The sequence below is a fragment of the Chaetodon trifascialis genome, chromosome 21 (genome assembly GCF_039877785.1).
Source record: "Chaetodon trifascialis isolate fChaTrf1 chromosome 21, fChaTrf1.hap1, whole genome shotgun sequence".
NCBI classification, from domain to species: domain Eukaryota; kingdom Metazoa; phylum Chordata; class Actinopteri; order Chaetodontiformes; family Chaetodontidae; genus Chaetodon; species Chaetodon trifascialis.
Window position 1 is genome coordinate 12833720 of NC_092076.1, and position 18187 is coordinate 12851906.

The 18187-nt window shown below is 40.8% G+C and overlaps 1 protein-coding gene across 1 annotated transcript; it reads left to right on the forward strand.

Annotated features, from left to right (window-relative positions):
• Positions 1-236: 236 nt before the first annotated feature.
• kcnj12a (potassium inwardly rectifying channel subfamily J member 12a) lies at positions 237-9711 on the forward strand. The gene is made up of 2 exons (XM_070991154.1): positions 237-778; positions 6167-9711. Exon 2 carries the CDS (start codon positions 6328-6330, stop codon positions 7627-7629), a length of 1302 nt encoding a protein of 433 aa, XP_070847255.1. The 5' UTR covers positions 237-778; positions 6167-6327; the 3' UTR covers positions 7630-9711.
• Positions 9712-18187: the final 8476 nt, after the last annotated feature.

An 18187-nucleotide genomic window follows, 5' to 3' on the forward strand; every position in this document is an offset into this window, starting at 1 on the left:
AGAGGAGGGGAGGAGAAAAGAGAGGAGGAGGAGGGAGGAAGGGAGGCTGCAAATGGCAGTTTTCTGTGACACCATGGGAGGGAGGGAGGCTGAGAGGGAGGGAGAAACAGGGAGGAGAGAGGGAGGAAGGGAGACAGTGAAGAAATAGTCAGAGGGGGAGAGAGAGAGAGAGAGAGAGAGAGAGAGAGAGAGAGCGAGAGAGAGAGCGAGAGAGAGAGCAGCAGTCCAACTAGATCAGATTGCAAAAGATTGATAGAGAGAGCTGTTCAGTTAATAAGCAGTGAGAGAGTATTGTGCAGTTTTATGGGAAATGTGAGGGACAGACTTCATGTCAGTAAAGATGAGCAGAAGACCAGATGAAGAAATAGCCTCAGAAGATGGAAATACAAAAAGCTGAATTTTCACTGGGATAATCCTTGTTTCAAACCTGTTTTGCACGTCTGGCACTGACTGACTGACTGACTGACTTGGCCCAAGGTTTCTGGTGTGATTCAGCCTGGTCGGAGCTGCGTTTTATCTCCGCTCGCAACAGCACCTGGACAAAAAAAAAAAGAGAGAGAGACAAGAGATGAAGCAAGGATGAAGAAATTCAAAGGGGGTCTGTGCCTTGTGCTGAAGATGATGGAGTGGCTTTCTCCAGTATTAGAGTAACACACAAAGAAGGAGCAGCTGCAGCAGCAGATGCAGAGAATGCCACAGTTTGGTTAACAGGGACACTGGGAGAGAAGACACCACCTTTTACTTCTGCAGCCTGTGGGGAGGACAGGTACAAATAAAGGTAAGAGGAGGACAGGAAGCTTCAAACTTGCAGCCTGAATGTCACGTCAGTATTTGTCAGATGTCACTTGGTCTGTAGAGTTAGAAAAGTGGCACTGGATGGCAATGTCTACTCTTAAGCATTCTGTTTGGAGCAGCAACAGTCGTCCTGTTGAAACTCAATCAGACATAGAAAGCTTTCAATTCCTAATTTAAAAAAAACAACAACACAAGAATCATTTTGAATTACAGTAAATTAGTCATTGATTGATTACAAAGGATGTACAAATACAAATAAATACAATAAACTTTATTTAATGTAATCTTTTTGTCCAAGCACATGTTATACCCGTTATGCAAAAAATGCATAAAAACTGCTACAATTCTGTGACTGTTCATCTGATGCGAATGTAAACACGACAAATTAAAGCTGAAAGTCATTCCTGTAGTCTCGTTGTTTCATTTCAAATCCACTGCGCTGTAGTACAGAGCCAAAACATTCTTCTTATTATTTAATGCACAGTATCTTTCTTTACGACAGCAGAAAAGCTTTTTCTATAGATTTTTCCACCCTAAAGATTTCATGCTGGGTTTATCACCTTTAGCCTTTAGCTTGGATTTTGGAGTGGCCGAGAAGGCCCTGCCTGTCAATATCAGTATCAGTAATATCGACAGGGTCCCAGCTCCCAAAGGGTTAAAACGACGACAACAACAACAACAAAAAAATCCCCCGAAATGTAGCTAGAAGGCAGGAAAAGACAAACCTTAAAAGTAACAGGTTAAAATAAAAATGAAATACTGGAGTCTACAATGATGTGAGACTCATCTCTATATTGCCTCGATCCATATCACAGTTTGTTCAGACAGGAGAGGGAGGGCAGGTGAGAGGAAAAAAATGCATTATACGGAGTGACGATAGTACCGGTGAAATGATCGATCATTCATTCAACAGAAAATGAATTGGTGACAATCAACTGACAATTAATTTTAGATCAAAGTCAGTTTTTAAGTGAAAAGGCCAAAAAAATAATTCTGGATAGCTGTTGCTTTTCTCTGTTTCTTATCAATTTAAACTGAAAAGCTTGTGTTTTTTTGACCATGCGTCAGACAAATTAAGCAATTTTAGGATACCACATTTTTACAATTGATTACAGAAATCGAACACATTTGTTTGTTTAAAATCAATCGACCAACAGACTATAAAAGTCTTCAGGCCTTAACCAGCAGAAGCACAAATACACTCATTCAACAAATAGCTTGATAGCAAATCCACTGGTTTCCACTTTTCAATTTCCAGGGTGTATTATATCAGACAACTGACTGTCGCATCTATTTTAGCAAACGATAGTGCAGGACAGACATGGGCAGGTATTAGTGGATAAATGTGTTGCTTAAGGTAATGCACTTTTCTATCAGTGTATAAAGAAGCCACTGATGTGATGGCACAAAAGAGACAGAGGATGAAGAGAATGAAGATTATGCAGCGTTGCCTGACAGTTCAATGACCTCATCCTCCTTTTCATCTCAGCTTAGCTCAGTTTGATTCACTTTTATTATTCAAAAGGGATATTTAACATGCAGTAGGACACATTGAAAACATAAAATACAACACATCGACAAAAAAGGCACCGACTACATCTCATCTTGTATGTTCATGTACTGTATAGCAGCGAGGTACCAAAAGTAATATATCTATAAGCTCGTGTGCTGTAACCAACAGGTGTCACTTAAAATTGGAAATTACAGAGTTCAGGTTTAATATGGGTGATTCAGCCTTTGTGAATGGGTACAAGTAATTAAAAAACTGCACAAATAAAGATCAAAAAAGCCCAGTGAGAAGCTCACATGTGGGAATGATCAATCAATGGGAACCAGGTGTTTGAACGGTGGAAAAGATACAGGTGCAGCCAGCAAAAAACTACAGATTTTGTTCTACTTGCATAAATTAAACCAGCTGTTAAAACAATGTGAGAAGGTGACTCAGTGCTTTATGAACACTTCATTCTACCACTTCTCTCTACTACCACCTGAGATGGCATCTCGACACAAGGGATGGCCTACATACTGAGTCTAAAAGCCTCCAGGGCTGGATACTGTGTGGTTCTATCTTATACTCTCTAGATATATTATCTAGAAGTTACAGCCTTTGAAATGTCACCAATTATTACATTACATTACATTACAAAAAACAAGCTGTGAACTATAGTTTGTATAGCATGCTGTCAATCAGATAACATCACTGCATGGTGAAGCGGTGTTACTTTCTATAGGAAAATACCTGTAGGTCACTTGAGATGAGATGAGCTCCACGTGGGGAGCTATAGGAAAATACAATGACACCTGAGCCTCGCCTTTTCCTTCACAATGGCCTTGGGAGGTGGGCCATGATCGTAGTGCTTGAGCTCAGTTTCCTGCATGCATGTCTTGAGATGAAGTACCCTCTCCTGCTCCACCTCATTGTTCCTCCCAATCCCTTCCATTATTTTGCACATCCAATTATTCATTCTATTCATCCTAATCAGCTGCAAGCTTATCATCTCCCCTAGTCACTTCTCTCAACTCCCCAAGAACACACACAGCTGGACTAGGTCACAAAAGGTTACCCATGAAATTATAGGCTGTGGTGCAAATCACTTTCCATGTCCTGCCTTATGAATCAAAGATGCAGTAATGGCTTCCCTCTGAGCTGTCATCTCACGCTGCTTGTAGTACACGATTTGCATGGCAGTGCTCTAGGAATTAACGACCGGTATTAGAGGCACAATCTGTGTAATAGATATATAAGCAAAAAGGTCGACAAACCACCAGAATTCAAAACACGGGATTAGAACCTGCTATCATTTCCACACTGATAGGCGTGTCTCTCAATACAACTACGCACTTTCAACAGCAGCAGTAAGCTCAAATTTATTTCCTGAGTCAAATTAAACAACGACCACTACCCCTTTAACTTCCAATTTATTTGAATTAGGGCGATTAGGATTTGAAGCTATTCAGCTGCCACTAGCAGTTTAATTTAACGTCAAACTTTTCAGCATGCTAAAGACCATTGTCAAATCCATGTCAAAGGGCTGGTGACAAAGATTAATCTTTAAGTACCACATGCACAAGCTCTCAGAAGGACAATCTGATTTACAGAGTGAGCTGTGGCAAAGGCTTTCTGCACGGGACTCTGAGGCACTTATCTGATGACTCCAAGTACACAGGGAGGGTTTTTACTTTCATCTGACCAATTCGCAGGACACTTGACACAGTATGATATGGAGACTGCGCACCGTGCAGGGCTGCTCAGGTCATGTGTGCAGTGTATAGACTGACAAAGATGTATTGTGTGAAATGCTGAGGCTCAAGATTCATCTCAATTATGTAACACAGTCAGTGTGGTTACTATGCCATGCAGTCAAGCCCATCTGACACTACATGAATGCACAACATACATAACTAAACTGTGTGTGTAAAAATCAAGCAGTAGAGACAGTTAGATAGGATGAGATAATCAGGTTTGTTTGACAGATTTACATATGTGAGAGTAGTGATAGGGTTACTATTTTTAGCATTAACAGCTGTGTTCTTTGGGGAATGTCGTGTGATATTGTGAAAAAACAAAAAAAGCCTTTAGCTACAGTATGTTTCCTGGATACATATATGTGCTTGACATCTGAATTTTAAGATTGTGCATGATGTAATTTGGCTCCAGATCGGGAGCACCTGAAAGAGTGTGAGTGAGGGCGGCATTAGTGTGAGTGCGTGGCAGACGGCAGTGCACCCGGGATTTGGGAACGCACATGACTGAACTGTCAAGTCTTCAGGGTCCAAATCAGGCGGGCAGACACAGAGCGGATGTGGCCAGGCGCTAAAAGCTGTCTGCACCCAGAGGGGCCTCGGTCCGGCCCCCATGGGTAAAAACCCCTTGACCCTGAGGCTCAACATCCAGTGCAGGGGCCAGGTTATCTGATGCCTGACTGAGAAACTCATTTGGCAGCCATAGTGACATACTGCAGATTAATTTCATACCAGATTAACATTTTGACACATAAAGTACGAGTATCTGCTTCATGTTATTATGTGTGTTGAGTCCACTAGTGCGATATTCTTGCAAACTTAAGATCCAATATGTAATTAGAATGAATAGGTAACACAGGACATTGCATGGGGGAGAAATCTACTCTCGTCTACTACTGAAGCACCATGGGAAGGTGGTGTAAATTTACCACATTCTCACACCATGATTAATAATACTGCAAATTGTACAGAATGGGGTCAAATACACAGAGTCCTTCTCTCGCATCTCTGCACACAGCATCTGGAATTGCATGTCCATGGAATCAGTGGCACACATATAAATCCCAAAGGAGTATGTTTAAATACACACACCCCCCTACTGCCCTCACCAAAGTATTGTACTGAAAGGACAATGGCAAAGTTAGAACAGACAGAGAGAACACTTTGCCTGTTGTGATGACTGCATGGCATGCTGCTGATAAACTATAGATACAACCAAGACATACTGAAAACTAATATGTGATAGCCTGCCCTATCCCTGGTAGGCCTGTAATATAACTGCCCTGAAGATACGAGTTGTAACACACGATGGTCAATTTTTTCATTACATAATAATAAACATCTGGTAGGCGATGACTTAGTGTGCCAACCTTATTTATACTGTGAGAAATAAAAAGCATCGGAAATGCCATGTGACAGAAGTGGATCTGCTGTGAGGCCAGCTCTTCACTTACCCAGCCGACATCAAAAGACATGAGGACCCTTCAGTGAGGGCCGAGTGGATTTTGAGTCGTGATGTTTAAAGAGAGCAAGATGGTGAGGAGAAGGAGTGTGAAGCAACCCGTATAATGAATACTAATACTACAAACTTTGTATTGGGAGGTGTGATGGGAAAAAAGTGTCTGAAATCATAACAATGCTGGAAATACTGTAAAAGATTTGCCAGACAATTTTAACAGAAGTGGGACTTTAGCATGAATATTAGTTAATGGGAAACCTTATACTAAACAAAAGGTATTGAGAGAAGCACATTATAACATCAGTCATATAATCAAAAATCAACTCAAGTTCATCTGAGTTGTATATCCGACGCCAAAAAAACCCTATTTTCATTCAAATGTGAAGAAAATGTTAAAAAAAAAAAAAAAACTCTTGGTGATGATGGGGAATTATCATTTGCTCTCGAACACACAGACACTTAATTCAGCGTAATGGTAAATTAATATCAGTGGTCCTCTTTTTAGGGCCAGTAGCAAAACTATTTTATGTAACAATGTTTTGAAATTCAGTCACTAAAAGTCTTCATGGTTCAGTCTTTAGTGATGCTCAGCACAGGTGTGGTGTGATTTTACCATTAAGACACATGAAAGATGCTCATATTGTTCTCCTCTCCTTTCACTCTCTACAGGGACTGGATTAAGGCACAAGGCTCCCACCCAGCTCCCTGTCTATGACTCACTAAAATGGAGTTTTAGCCAGTGATCAAGCTGTGAGGGGCCTCGATCGCACACTGGGACTCCAGGTCTGCCCTTCTGCTCCGACCTTCCAGCTGAGGGCGCCGCCAGGAGCATGAGTGTGGGAAGGATCAACCGCTACAGCATTGTGTCATCTGAGGAAGAGGGTCTCCGCCTCACTACCATGCATGGCATGAACGGTTTTGGCAATGGCAAGATCCACACACGCCGCAAGTGCCGCAACCGCTTCGTCAAAAAGAATGGCCAGTGCAATGTGCAGTTTGCCAACATGGACGACAAGTCGCAGCGCTACATGGCCGACATCTTCACCACATGTGTTGATATTCGTTGGCGATGGATGCTGGTAGTCTTCACTCTTGTGTTTGTTGTGTCCTGGCTAGCCTTTGGCTTAGCCTTTTGGGTCATTGCTTTGCTACACGGAGATCTGGATAACCCAGCCGGGGATGACAACTTCACTCCTTGTGTCCTACAGGTCAATGGATTTGTGGCTGCCTTTCTATTCTCCATTGAAACACAGTCTACCATAGGTTATGGCTACCGATGTGTGACTGAGGAGTGTCCAGTAGCTGTCTTCATGGTGGTCTTCCAGTCCATAGTGGGCTGTATCATTGACTGCTTTATGATTGGCGCCATCATGGCCAAGATGGCGAGGCCTAAGAAGCGAGCACAAACTCTGTTGTTTAGTCACAATGCTGTCATTGCCATGCGGGATGGAAAGCTGTGCCTCATGTGGAGAGTAGGGAACCTTCGCAAGAGCCACATTGTAGAAGCCCATGTCAGGGCACAGCTCATCAAACCTCGAATCACTGATGAGGGGGAATATATTCCTCTTGACCAGATAGACATTAACGTGGGCTTTGATAAAGGCCTGGACAGGATTTTCTTGGTTTCACCCATCACTATTCTCCATGAGATAGATGAGGAGAGCCCCCTTTTTGGGATCAGCAAACAGGACCTGGAGACAGCAGACTTTGAGATTGTTGTCATCTTAGAGGGAATGGTTGAAGCAACTGCCATGACCACGCAGGCTCGCAGTTCCTATTTGGCCTCTGAGATCCTTTGGGGTCACCGTTTCGAGCCAGTCTTGTTTGAGGAGAAGAACCTGTACAAGGTGGATTACTCTCACTTTCACAAAACCTACGAGGTGCCGTCCACCCCCCGCTGCAGTGCCAAGGAGATGGTGGAGAACAAGTTCCTAGTCCCCAGCTCTAACTCCTTCTGCTATGAAAATGAACTGGCCTTCCTCAGCCGTGATGATGAGGAGGAGGATGTAGGTGGTGGGAGCAGGGCACTGGCAAACCTCAGTCCAGACCGGAACAGCCGACACGAGTTTGAACGCTTACAGGCCACCAGGGCACTGGATCAAAGGTCATATCGTAGAGAGTCGGAAATATGACCTCTACCCAGGGTCGACTTTCAATAACTTTATCCAAGGGTAAAAATGCAGAACAATGCAAAGTGCCATAGGAAAAGCTGACTGCTTTGAAAGATTGGAAAAGAAGTAAGACAACAGTAAAAGGGACTTAACTGGAAGGAATGGGGAAAAGTGTACACAGCTTAGAAAATTGTGGTAAGGAATGTCTACAATCAAGGAAAAGGCTAGAGAAAGACCTTCTTCCTTAATGGAAACTTGAATCTTTTTTCACATGGTCATTTTGAGTTAGGAGTGTTCAATGATTATTGAAATTATATAATTATGAAAATTATTATGGCAGAACCTTATAATCAAATCTTAGGTGTAAATACATTGCTTAGGTAAGTTATGTTTTGTGTGCAGTATCAGTTTCCAAAAACACCTCTACTGAATAGAAGTTGCTCTTTCAACTTGTTCTTGGGCACAAGTAATAGTGTTACGAGGCTTCTCGTAAGCTCTCCTCGCATTGCTGTAATTTGTTGGACCTGCGTTCAGTGACACATTGAAAATTCGTGCACTGCAGCAGTCAGATGCAATGAGCCATGATGAAACATCTGACCCATGAGCCACTGAGAACAACATAATTCAACACTTTCATTTTAGTATTTGTGTGATCCCAAAATCTACCAATGAAGGGAGCGTTGGCAAATTTAATTGCACTATGAAGAACATAAAGTAATATGTTAGTAAGAAATTGAATTGTACAGAGAAACATTCTCTTTATAATCTCTTAACATCTTACAAACCACCAACATCATGACTTGGCTGCACTGGCCTACACATATCATGTCATGTACAAACATTGCTAAGTAGTCAGGTAAAACAAAAGTAAAGCACAAATGGTGGACAACCGGCATTTTGTATTTTCACAAAATTTCTTCTCTGCAATACACAGGTTGCAATATCCAGGTTTGTATTCTTCAGATTAATAACTGAATAGCAGCAATTTGTAACCCCACAAAAAATGCACCTTAAAGTGTACCTTTACCTTCACAACTTGAGATATTATCTAATAAACTAAGTTCAACTAAAACCTGCATGTTGGTAGTCATTAACAAGTTTTCTTCCATTCCATATGGAAATTAAGACTGTAAACAAACTGGCATTAACTGATCCCCCTTAATGTGCTTTTGTCTAAAGACTAATCTATGCATATCATCAACAGTATCAGGGGACAGACACCCTACTGAACTCTGAGTGAGATGAAATTATGTAATGATATTCCTTTAAAGGTCCTGTGTGTATGATTTAATGGCATCTAGTTGTGAGGTTGCAGATTGCAACCAACTAAAAACCCCTTGCCACAACCCTCCCTTTCCAAGAGTGTAGGGGAACCTAAGTCCATTCTGGCCTACTGTAGAAACGTGGCAAACTCCGTGGAAGGGGACCAGCTCCCTTTGAGGGTTTGGGAGGCTCATTCTAAAGTAACGAAAACAGACCAATTCTTATTTTCAGCCAACAGATCCTCCTAAATCTTACACACTAGTCCTTTAATCAATACCTAATGCTTAGAAAAACAGCCTGGAATATTTTAAAAAATGCATAAACTCAATTTGTAAGAGTAGCTGTTTGATTTATCAGGAGTTAATCACGAGATACGTTTAAATTTCGCATATTGCTAAAACTTTTAAAATGTACACAGGAATAATGCGAGACTGAGAAGTATTCCTGATGTATTTCTTTGGTCAGCTGAATTTGAAATGTACGGTTTGGGTGTTTCTAACCACGCAACAAACATCCATTCCAAATGTTAGAACGAACAAGCAATCAAAAGGGCAAATGTGTCTACAACACTTTGCATTATGCTAAGAAGGTTAGAATAGTCCAAACGCATCAGCCACCTTACAGTATCTGCCCCTACATTTCTATTCAACATGGCATGGGTAAATTTAACTGCTCTTTCTAACAGAGTTAATCTCTGTTTCCTATTATGAACTAATGACAGGACAAAATATTATTTAATTATTATACAGCAGATGCATCATTTAAAGAGCAAAAAGAACGTGAGTGAGACTGTTTGGCTAAAATCCTGTTATCACTTTCATTGTTGTCCAAACAGATAGCAAGAATAAAACAAAGAAAAAATAACCTTCTCCTTTTCAGTCCTCATAGTGGTCCCTCTGGTATTTTCAAACATCACATACTGTAGACAGCTACACGCATTTTAGCAATATGCTAATACAATGAGCTGAAACACTGGGCCGAGGTCTAGAAGGAAGCAATAAACACTGAAACGCACCTTTCTGTATCCATTTTAGAAGGCATGTTCTCAATGATTCCCTTCATATCTCTTGAACATACATATCTATAGCTCTTGATTCACACATAACAAGCGAAAGGAATGGTGTACCCTGCATCTTTTTGTTTTTATTGTACTTGTTTGCATACGATTTCACAGATTTGATACCAAAGTAATGGTGTGTAGCTCAGACTTCAGCTTTGAAGTGACTGTTCCCAAGGTAATCCTCCAAAAGTAGTTTATAATGATCATAATCTGAAAAGGTGTTTCAGTTTCCAAAAAGTCTCTTCTTCGGTGATTGATTTAAAAGACTTTATGGATTTTAAATAATTCCTAAAAATATGCCATTAATCAAAGCAAGCCCCTATTCAATCAAAAGTTAAAACCAAATCAGCTAAACATTTAAGTCGTAGTTATAGACTCAATCATTTGACGTCACTATCTACAGTAGTTTAAGAGACATAATTATGATGCATGACAATGTGTTTTCTTTGGCATGAACAATAGCATTCAAAGATTATCCCTTACCTGTTCTAGATACCTATCCAGAATCTATCATTCAAACCTCAACATGTTCATGTTGTGTCTCAGAAAACTTTTGTATCAGTCCAGTTTATCTATTACCTCACTAAAACTTTTTACTTTTCACTAAGACTAACTTTCACACATTAAAGATTATATATATAGATATATAGATATATATATATATGTACAGAAGTAAACAAATGGGATATGGTGAAAAACTACAACATGAAAACAAAGAGGAGAACCATGAAATGGTTGTTATTTTGGTCACAATGACTAATATTTTCCAAATAGTCACTTAACTCTAGCAGTATGCTTGACTCGATGATCTTGGTTATATGTTGCTTTTTTAGAAAATTAAAGGATTTAGCATATAAAATATAAAGAACATTTTTTGGCTAATAAACGAAGCGTTCTTTACCCAACCCTAAATAATTTATTATGCTCGTTGCCTTCTGGGAAGGTTGTATACACTGATGTGTGAAGCCTCTGTACCAACTCACAAAATTTCAGTGGTAAAAAACAAAACGTGAAGCGTCAACAGCTTCTAAGCTGCATCACTGAAATGCATAGTTTAATCATTTCTACTAAATATTTTTTTCAGAGGTTGTTTTAGCTTTGATGTCGCCCACCTGAGCCCTTCAAAAAGAAACAAATATTTAACTAAATATAAAGGTTTGTAGTGTAAAAAACATAGCAACATTCTAAAAATGATAATAGGGAGCAGCCAGGCGGAACAAACCTGCTTATTTTTATACAAAGTTCTTTTTGATAGAATACAGCAATCAATATTTATCTGTTTTTATCAGAATACTACAATGAAATCACTATTGAGAGGCAAAAATATGATTCTTGTCTCAGTTTTCAATGATTTAATTTCTTTTGTTTCATTTCAGCACAGATGCTCATGATTAAACAGGTATTTCTCTTAAAGGGATGATTGGAAAAACCTTTGACCTCTGTAGAAGTCTTCCTATGTCCAGCATAATGTCTACTGGGCTTTTGATTTTAACTCAAAGTCATTTAAATTATTCAATTAAAAACTAACTGTGGAAAAAAAAAATGTTTTCATCTCGTTTTTTGAACATGGTCCACCAGTCTGAAATGTAAAATCCAATACGAACCCTAGACATCCTCCAGCCTAATGAATGGATGGAGTGGCAGCTGAGGTAATGCATCACCATCAGCGCTGGTTTAAGATGAGAGATCAAGATTCATGTCACCAAAGTCAGATGACTTCCTGGCCTTGGGCCAATTATTCAAGACGGCTCATCAATTACTCACTGTGACACACAAACAACAAGCGGGGCCAGGGGCCTTTTGGCCCCGCTGAACTGGGCAAGAGCCCTGCAGCTGAGTTTGTCAGATCAATGCAGTAACAACACATGAGAGATCATTATCACTCAACCACCTCAGAACTGAGGAAACCTTCATGTTTTTAAGCATTAAACTTCACTATGGAGCTTTTTCACTGATGGCATTTTGTTGATAGGAATATCACAGGTGTAGATAATAAAATTCATGGTGGCTGACTTCCATTTGGCTGCTTCAGTTTCAGGGTCCTGGTATAGTGCATGCTGGCTCACTGTCACACTATCACAGTTTATGGGGACGCCTGAACAGAACGGAGCCATCATTAATGTTATTAGTAACATCTGCATTTTTCGTACAACATACCATATGTCTGCTGTGGAAAAGGCCTGTAGCAAACTGCACATATAGGTCTTCTAAGCTTTACACTTGTATACTGTTCAGTAGAGCCTCTTTATGGTAAAGAGTTGAAACAGTTGTGCAAGTACCCAACTTGCTAGTACAATGCCATGTCGTCAGCGCCACTGAACAAATTTTTAACTGGTGATGAATAATCTCTATCTCTTTGCATGAGATCTGTGGCCATCAGTTCTTTCTAAATAATTTAGGTTGGGGTGATTAAGTCACCCACAGTGAGTGACAGATGTAGGATTAACATGCTGGCTGCTGGTTGTGCTGAGCTCAGGCGTTGGGTCTCAGCACTAACTGTCACTGGGATCACAGAGGCCATGCTGGAAGCGTTCGCCAAGTTTGATTATGTAATATGGCCTGGGCAGTTTATGTTAGGCTTTGTGTGGCTTGGTGTCACACACATAGAGTAGAAGTGAAGCTTTCAGGATTAGTGGTGGACAGTGTTAAAGAGGGCCTAATGCATGAAAGCATTATAGATTCTTCATCAGTGTGACACGGGTTGTGGAACTCAGAATTTGAAAGTTACTCTGAAAGTGAGCCGTCTTTTGATAGCTGTGACATCCAGCTAGTGTACTGCAATAGTAGGATTAGACACCAAGAGGTCCTGGATAAATAAGGACATGTCAGGATAAACTGCCCTGCAAGTGAGATGGTTGCTATCTAATCCCAAACACATGCCATACAGATGGGATGGGTAGGCCATTGGAAAGGGCAGGCTATGACTTCACATACTTAAATAATTCTCAGCAGGTAGTATCCCAGGGTATTCTTGTGTATTGTTGGCCATCTATGTATCCATGTCCACTGTAAATCACAATTTAACATTACCAACTGGGGCCAGGGCTCCAAGATCCAAAGCTGCTCTCTATGCTTTTTGTTGCTGGATTTTGCAAAAAAAAAAAAAAAAAGTCTAAAGCAGAAATGTCTGAAAATTACCTTTTTTATATTCTTTATATTGGTTATTTCTACCATTTCCTCAAGTAGAAAATGCTGCATTTACCGTCTGTTAGCAGTTGTCTGCATCCCAGAGCTATGAGTGCCACTGGTGCACAAGCCTCTCCGTTCACACTCACTCACTCCTGCAAATAAAACCTATTAATTACCATATGGAGGCTGTTGCCACGTAACCCGCTGGCCAGGAAAAAAAAAAAAAAAGCGTGAAGCTGGGGAACAGACCAGACACAACCTCACAGATAGATAGATAGATAGATAGATAGATAGATAGATAGATAGATAGATAGATAGATAGATAGATAGATAGATAGATAGATAGATAGATAGATAGATAGATAGATAGATAGATAGAAGGTTGAGATTTTTTCCTGCGTCATCATGATATTTTGTTTAAATTACGCAACAGCACGTTGACACCCAGGATCCCTTGAGAATGTCCCTTCTGTGACTCCCAGGGAACAGTTGATTAAGCCAGCTGGGGCCTGGACTCACACAGTTGCTTACATGATGTAAAACAAAAAGCCGTTACACCTAGTAAAGACTGGAGCCAGTTAAAAGACGAGAAAGGATGCAAGGAAGTGGCCTCGCCAGGCTCCCTGCCAGCCAGCCCATATAGACTAGTTATAATTAATGCTGGAACAAACTCCCTGTAGCATGGACTCTTGATGACAGTAAAATGAGAGGAAATCGTGTTGAAGGGGCTATATAAAGCTCTTCAGTGTCAAGCCGCATGTGGCTCTGTGGCCAACACTTTCACCGCTAAAAGTACTCCCTGTTAGTTCCTGTGATAGTATCACTCAAGCACAGACAGTGGAGGTCTGAGGTTAATGTTATTATGCCTTTTCTGCCTTGAGTTTATCAATTGCTACGCATGCTGCACACACGACTGCACACAGGCCATGCTTAGTGAAATTATTTCTCCGTATTTGCCCATCCTGGAGGGTCCCTCCTCCATGGCAGACCAGGAGCAGCAGACCAGGAGCGGTGGGCTGCCAGCCCGGGGACCCAGTTACTTTCGGCTGCATGTTTTTAGTGGGGTCTTTTTATGGAGGATACCCCAGGTGAACAGGGGGAGAACATTCAAACACACATAGAAAGGCCCCTTTTTTCGAGCAGGGAGCGAAGGCACACGCCACAGCACTGCAGTGTGTAATTTTGAAATCTTACACACTGTAAGAGCAAAGTGAAATATTTTTCATAGGTCACTATAGCAAACACAAAAACTTCTCGCACGATAGTATTAAGAGAATCCAGAATAAATGCATGAGGTGTGTAATATATCTCACTGTATTAGGAGAAGTATAAATTAAATTACTCCATAGAGAGACACAGACTTGTTCAGTGCAGATGTGTTTTTCGAAACAGACTGATTGCCAACACAGAGGCCTGAGTTAGAAAACTGAAAATGAAACCAAATGAAAACACTGCTGAGTTGACAGAGAGTACAAACTGATCCTTCTGGGGTCCTCAAGTGTGATGGGAACGTATCCAATGACTGAGACATGTTTTGTAGTCTGCTGCCCAAATGGAAGAGACACAACAAACCCTGTCCAGCTACCTACGCTCGCCGTCTTACATAATAAGCCAAGAGCCCACTGATGTTGTCTATTAGCTCTCAACAGTGCCCAAGTACACATCAAAAGAGTACAAATGTGCACAGGATTTTAAGAGACAGAGGGGTATCATGGGTTGATGACATCATGCTTTCGATCGTTTAGGTACAGGCCTTTTTTAAAGAAGACATCTTACAGGAGGAAGGTATAATTAATAAGTGAATGAAGGCTGCATTCCATGTAGCTGCTTCAGTTTCACGGCCCTTGTATTGTGCATGCTGGTTCACTGTCGCGCGTCGTGGCTCACTGGGACAATTCAGTACTAGTAACACATGCTTTTTTGGCTATGACAAGCCAAAATGTCGGCTGTGAAAAGGGCCTGTTGCTCTTGCCTATCTAGAACTGTTACTGACTAACTGTCTCAGGCTGCTGATGAGAATCAGTAAATTACAAATGACACAGCTAAAACCACATCCAAAGTGCTGATGACTCAATTTGAGAGATGTTCTAGTGAGCCAATGTTTGCCTAAGTACGAGCTAAGTAGGCTGCTGGGTTATCTAAAAAAAAACACCAGAGTCAAACAATTAAAGGTCCAACACACCCAGCATGCGTTCAAGTGGCTGAGTTGTGACAACACCACTGCAAGGCAAAGACAACATGGATGTCACTGTCGCCGCCTAGAAGCCACAGAGGCAAACAATTTAGTAAGCTAGCAAGCAGGTAATATAATGCAGGAAAAGCACAGGCATAATAAATAATGAAGAAAGCTCTATACAACTAAAATTACAATACTTTAATTCACCACCCACAAAAAATGATCTTCCATGGCCTCCACCATTTCTGAAAATGTCAGCAAAAACATCACAACTCATGAACACAGAGCCTTCAGAAAACTTCTACTTCCAAGTTCATGAATAACACAAGACGGGGGCCTTCCTATGGACTCCTCTCATTAACACGGTAAACACGAACCCCATTTGAAGGCAGCAAAAGTTGCTCACTTCAGCTTTAACGTTCGATTTCCTGACCAACCGTTCATCTATATCTTCCTAATCATCAGCTGCTCCATCAGTTACAACAACCTCGCTGACGCTCTGACCTGAGAAAGGGTCCGTGTGCGGCATTAAAAAATGGCGACACATTATGTGCCTTATCTTCTCTCGGTTACAGTAGGTGCCTCTAGTCTATCCTGATTCATGGAGCAACCTGAATGGACAACCTGAGGGGATATGAAGGGGGCACTCTCATTTCCTGGCTCTCAACCCTTGGTAATTACCTATGTGTGCCCAAAGGCCCTTGGTGTGTTTTACAGGAATAGAGAAAGACAGAGCAATTTATGTACTGTAGAAAGAGTAGAATAGACCTTTTGTAACAGATGTGCAGCTCTACAACAGCTAAGAGGCACAAGCCATGAAATATTAGTTCTATTTACTTTTATTATTTCATAAAGATGATCCTCTTCTGCCTGTCTGTGCAAACCATACATGGGTTCAAGATCAATTTCCCCTAATGGATTTGATAAAGAATTTGCACAAAAACACGATAAATATAATCCACATAGTTTCGGTGTTGTTTGCTGGAGCCCAGAGGTATTTTGTGGTGCACAAAGCACCTATAAAATTACATTTGAGACACTGATAAACATCTCTGTCAAAATAATACTACTAGCTGATTTTAGAGGGCTTTGAGGACCACAACTTAAATGTCAGTGAGCTCCATTGTGTTGGGATAAGCTGCAGCCGATAGTTTCAAACTTAAGCAAATCACACTGAACTGAAGAGAATAAAAAGAGTGAGCAAAACTGGGTCTGTCCCAGCAGTGAAGTCATGAGAACAGACACAGAGCTGCAACTCCAGTCTCTCCAGTCTCCCCAGGGGTAGACTCAAATCTGTCAGCACCCTTCATGAATGCAGCACTCAGGGGAAAGCAACAAGGAGAGGATACTTCCCCCCAAATACCCCTCCGCACACACACACACCTCACACCCTCATCACCCCTCAGTCCTTAGCCTACCTGGACTATGCCAGAATGCATGGATCATCTCCTGCTGGCTGGCATCGCTCTGTCCCAGGACACAGACATCACTTTAGCCAGGACAGCGTCTCCAGTGTCAGGCAGAATGAGGGCCTTTGTTAGCGCAGACTCAATGCAGGACCTTCACTCGAAGAGGTAGTTGGGTGGTTTTTGATATGGAGAACAGTATCCCTTTTAACATGATGAAGAACTGAGTGTAAAACTAGAAAGGAGACAGGTAGAAAAACTTAGTACTTAGAAAAAAAAATACTGCTTTAAACCAAATGTGATTTGTCGAGGTTCTGTGGTGAAAAACAAGTTGTTTTTACAGTAATTATGTTTTTAACCTCTCAATAAAAGATACCAGTCCCAAACTTTGCACTGGGCTGGCTCTCATGCATTCAATTCTAACCGGCTGTCTGGTATGGCTGGGATTTTGGATGTTTTAACAAAAAATATTCTTTTCTTTCCATTTCTAAGGTGTGACATAATAGACAAAAAAAAAAAACCCTGCTGAAAAGAATTGAACTGACACACAAAAAAAGATGAAACTGTAGTGAAGCAGTGAATCACACAACTGAATGGCGTGGTTACATAAGCCAACAATCATTACACTGTATGCTGAGGAAAAGATAATCGGTCAAAATGAAAAAGAAACCATTTTATTTGAATTTTGAAATAACTCATCATTATTAATCTGACAGTAAGACTTGATATAAGACTTAGTGATTATTGTTATTGAATTTCTTTTCAGATTTGTGGATTTCTGACTTTCTGACAATAATACAGACAACTATTACCTTGTGTAATTTACATAATCCCTTCTAGTGTGGATCTGTATGTGATCATACTGCTGCTTGATTGGCCAGTCCTGGGATTTTGTTCAGTTTTGGAAAGACATCTCACAAAGACATACATTTGTTACCTTTAAGGCAAAATTCACTGATCAAGATGCTTTGACCACCGTGACCGCAGGATGTCGCTGTTCGACGAAAATATGTCAAATCAAAGAGCCAATTATTGGAACAAGAGCGGTATTGTCTCATCTTATGCTTCCACAGTGTATCACAGGATTACTGCCTAAAAAGCACATCAGTGAGGAGAAAAGCTTTCACTGGTGTGGTTTGTTACAGGCAGAGCTCGGAGGAAACGCCTTTTAGGCTATGTGCACTTGGTCACTCTTACGTCCCTAACAAGCTAATGTCCATCTTTCATCACTGATGAACATGGATGTCTAATTAACGGCACTTTTTCCGCAACTTAGCACGAAACAAGATAACAGAAAACAACAATTTGACTTTTTTACGTCTTTATCAGTTTACCACTTTCAACACTACAAAACACACAGACATTTCCCCTTTTTTAGCCTACAAAAACTGAAAGGTTTTCCGAATTGAATGAACTAATGATACATGGGCTTGGAGACGTGTTTGGCTCACAATAGGTAATTCATAAGTATTCTCCAGTTGGTAAATTTGGCGTTTTGTTTTCAGCCACTGATTTTTATGCAGGGTTCAGTTTTGGCTTACCTTT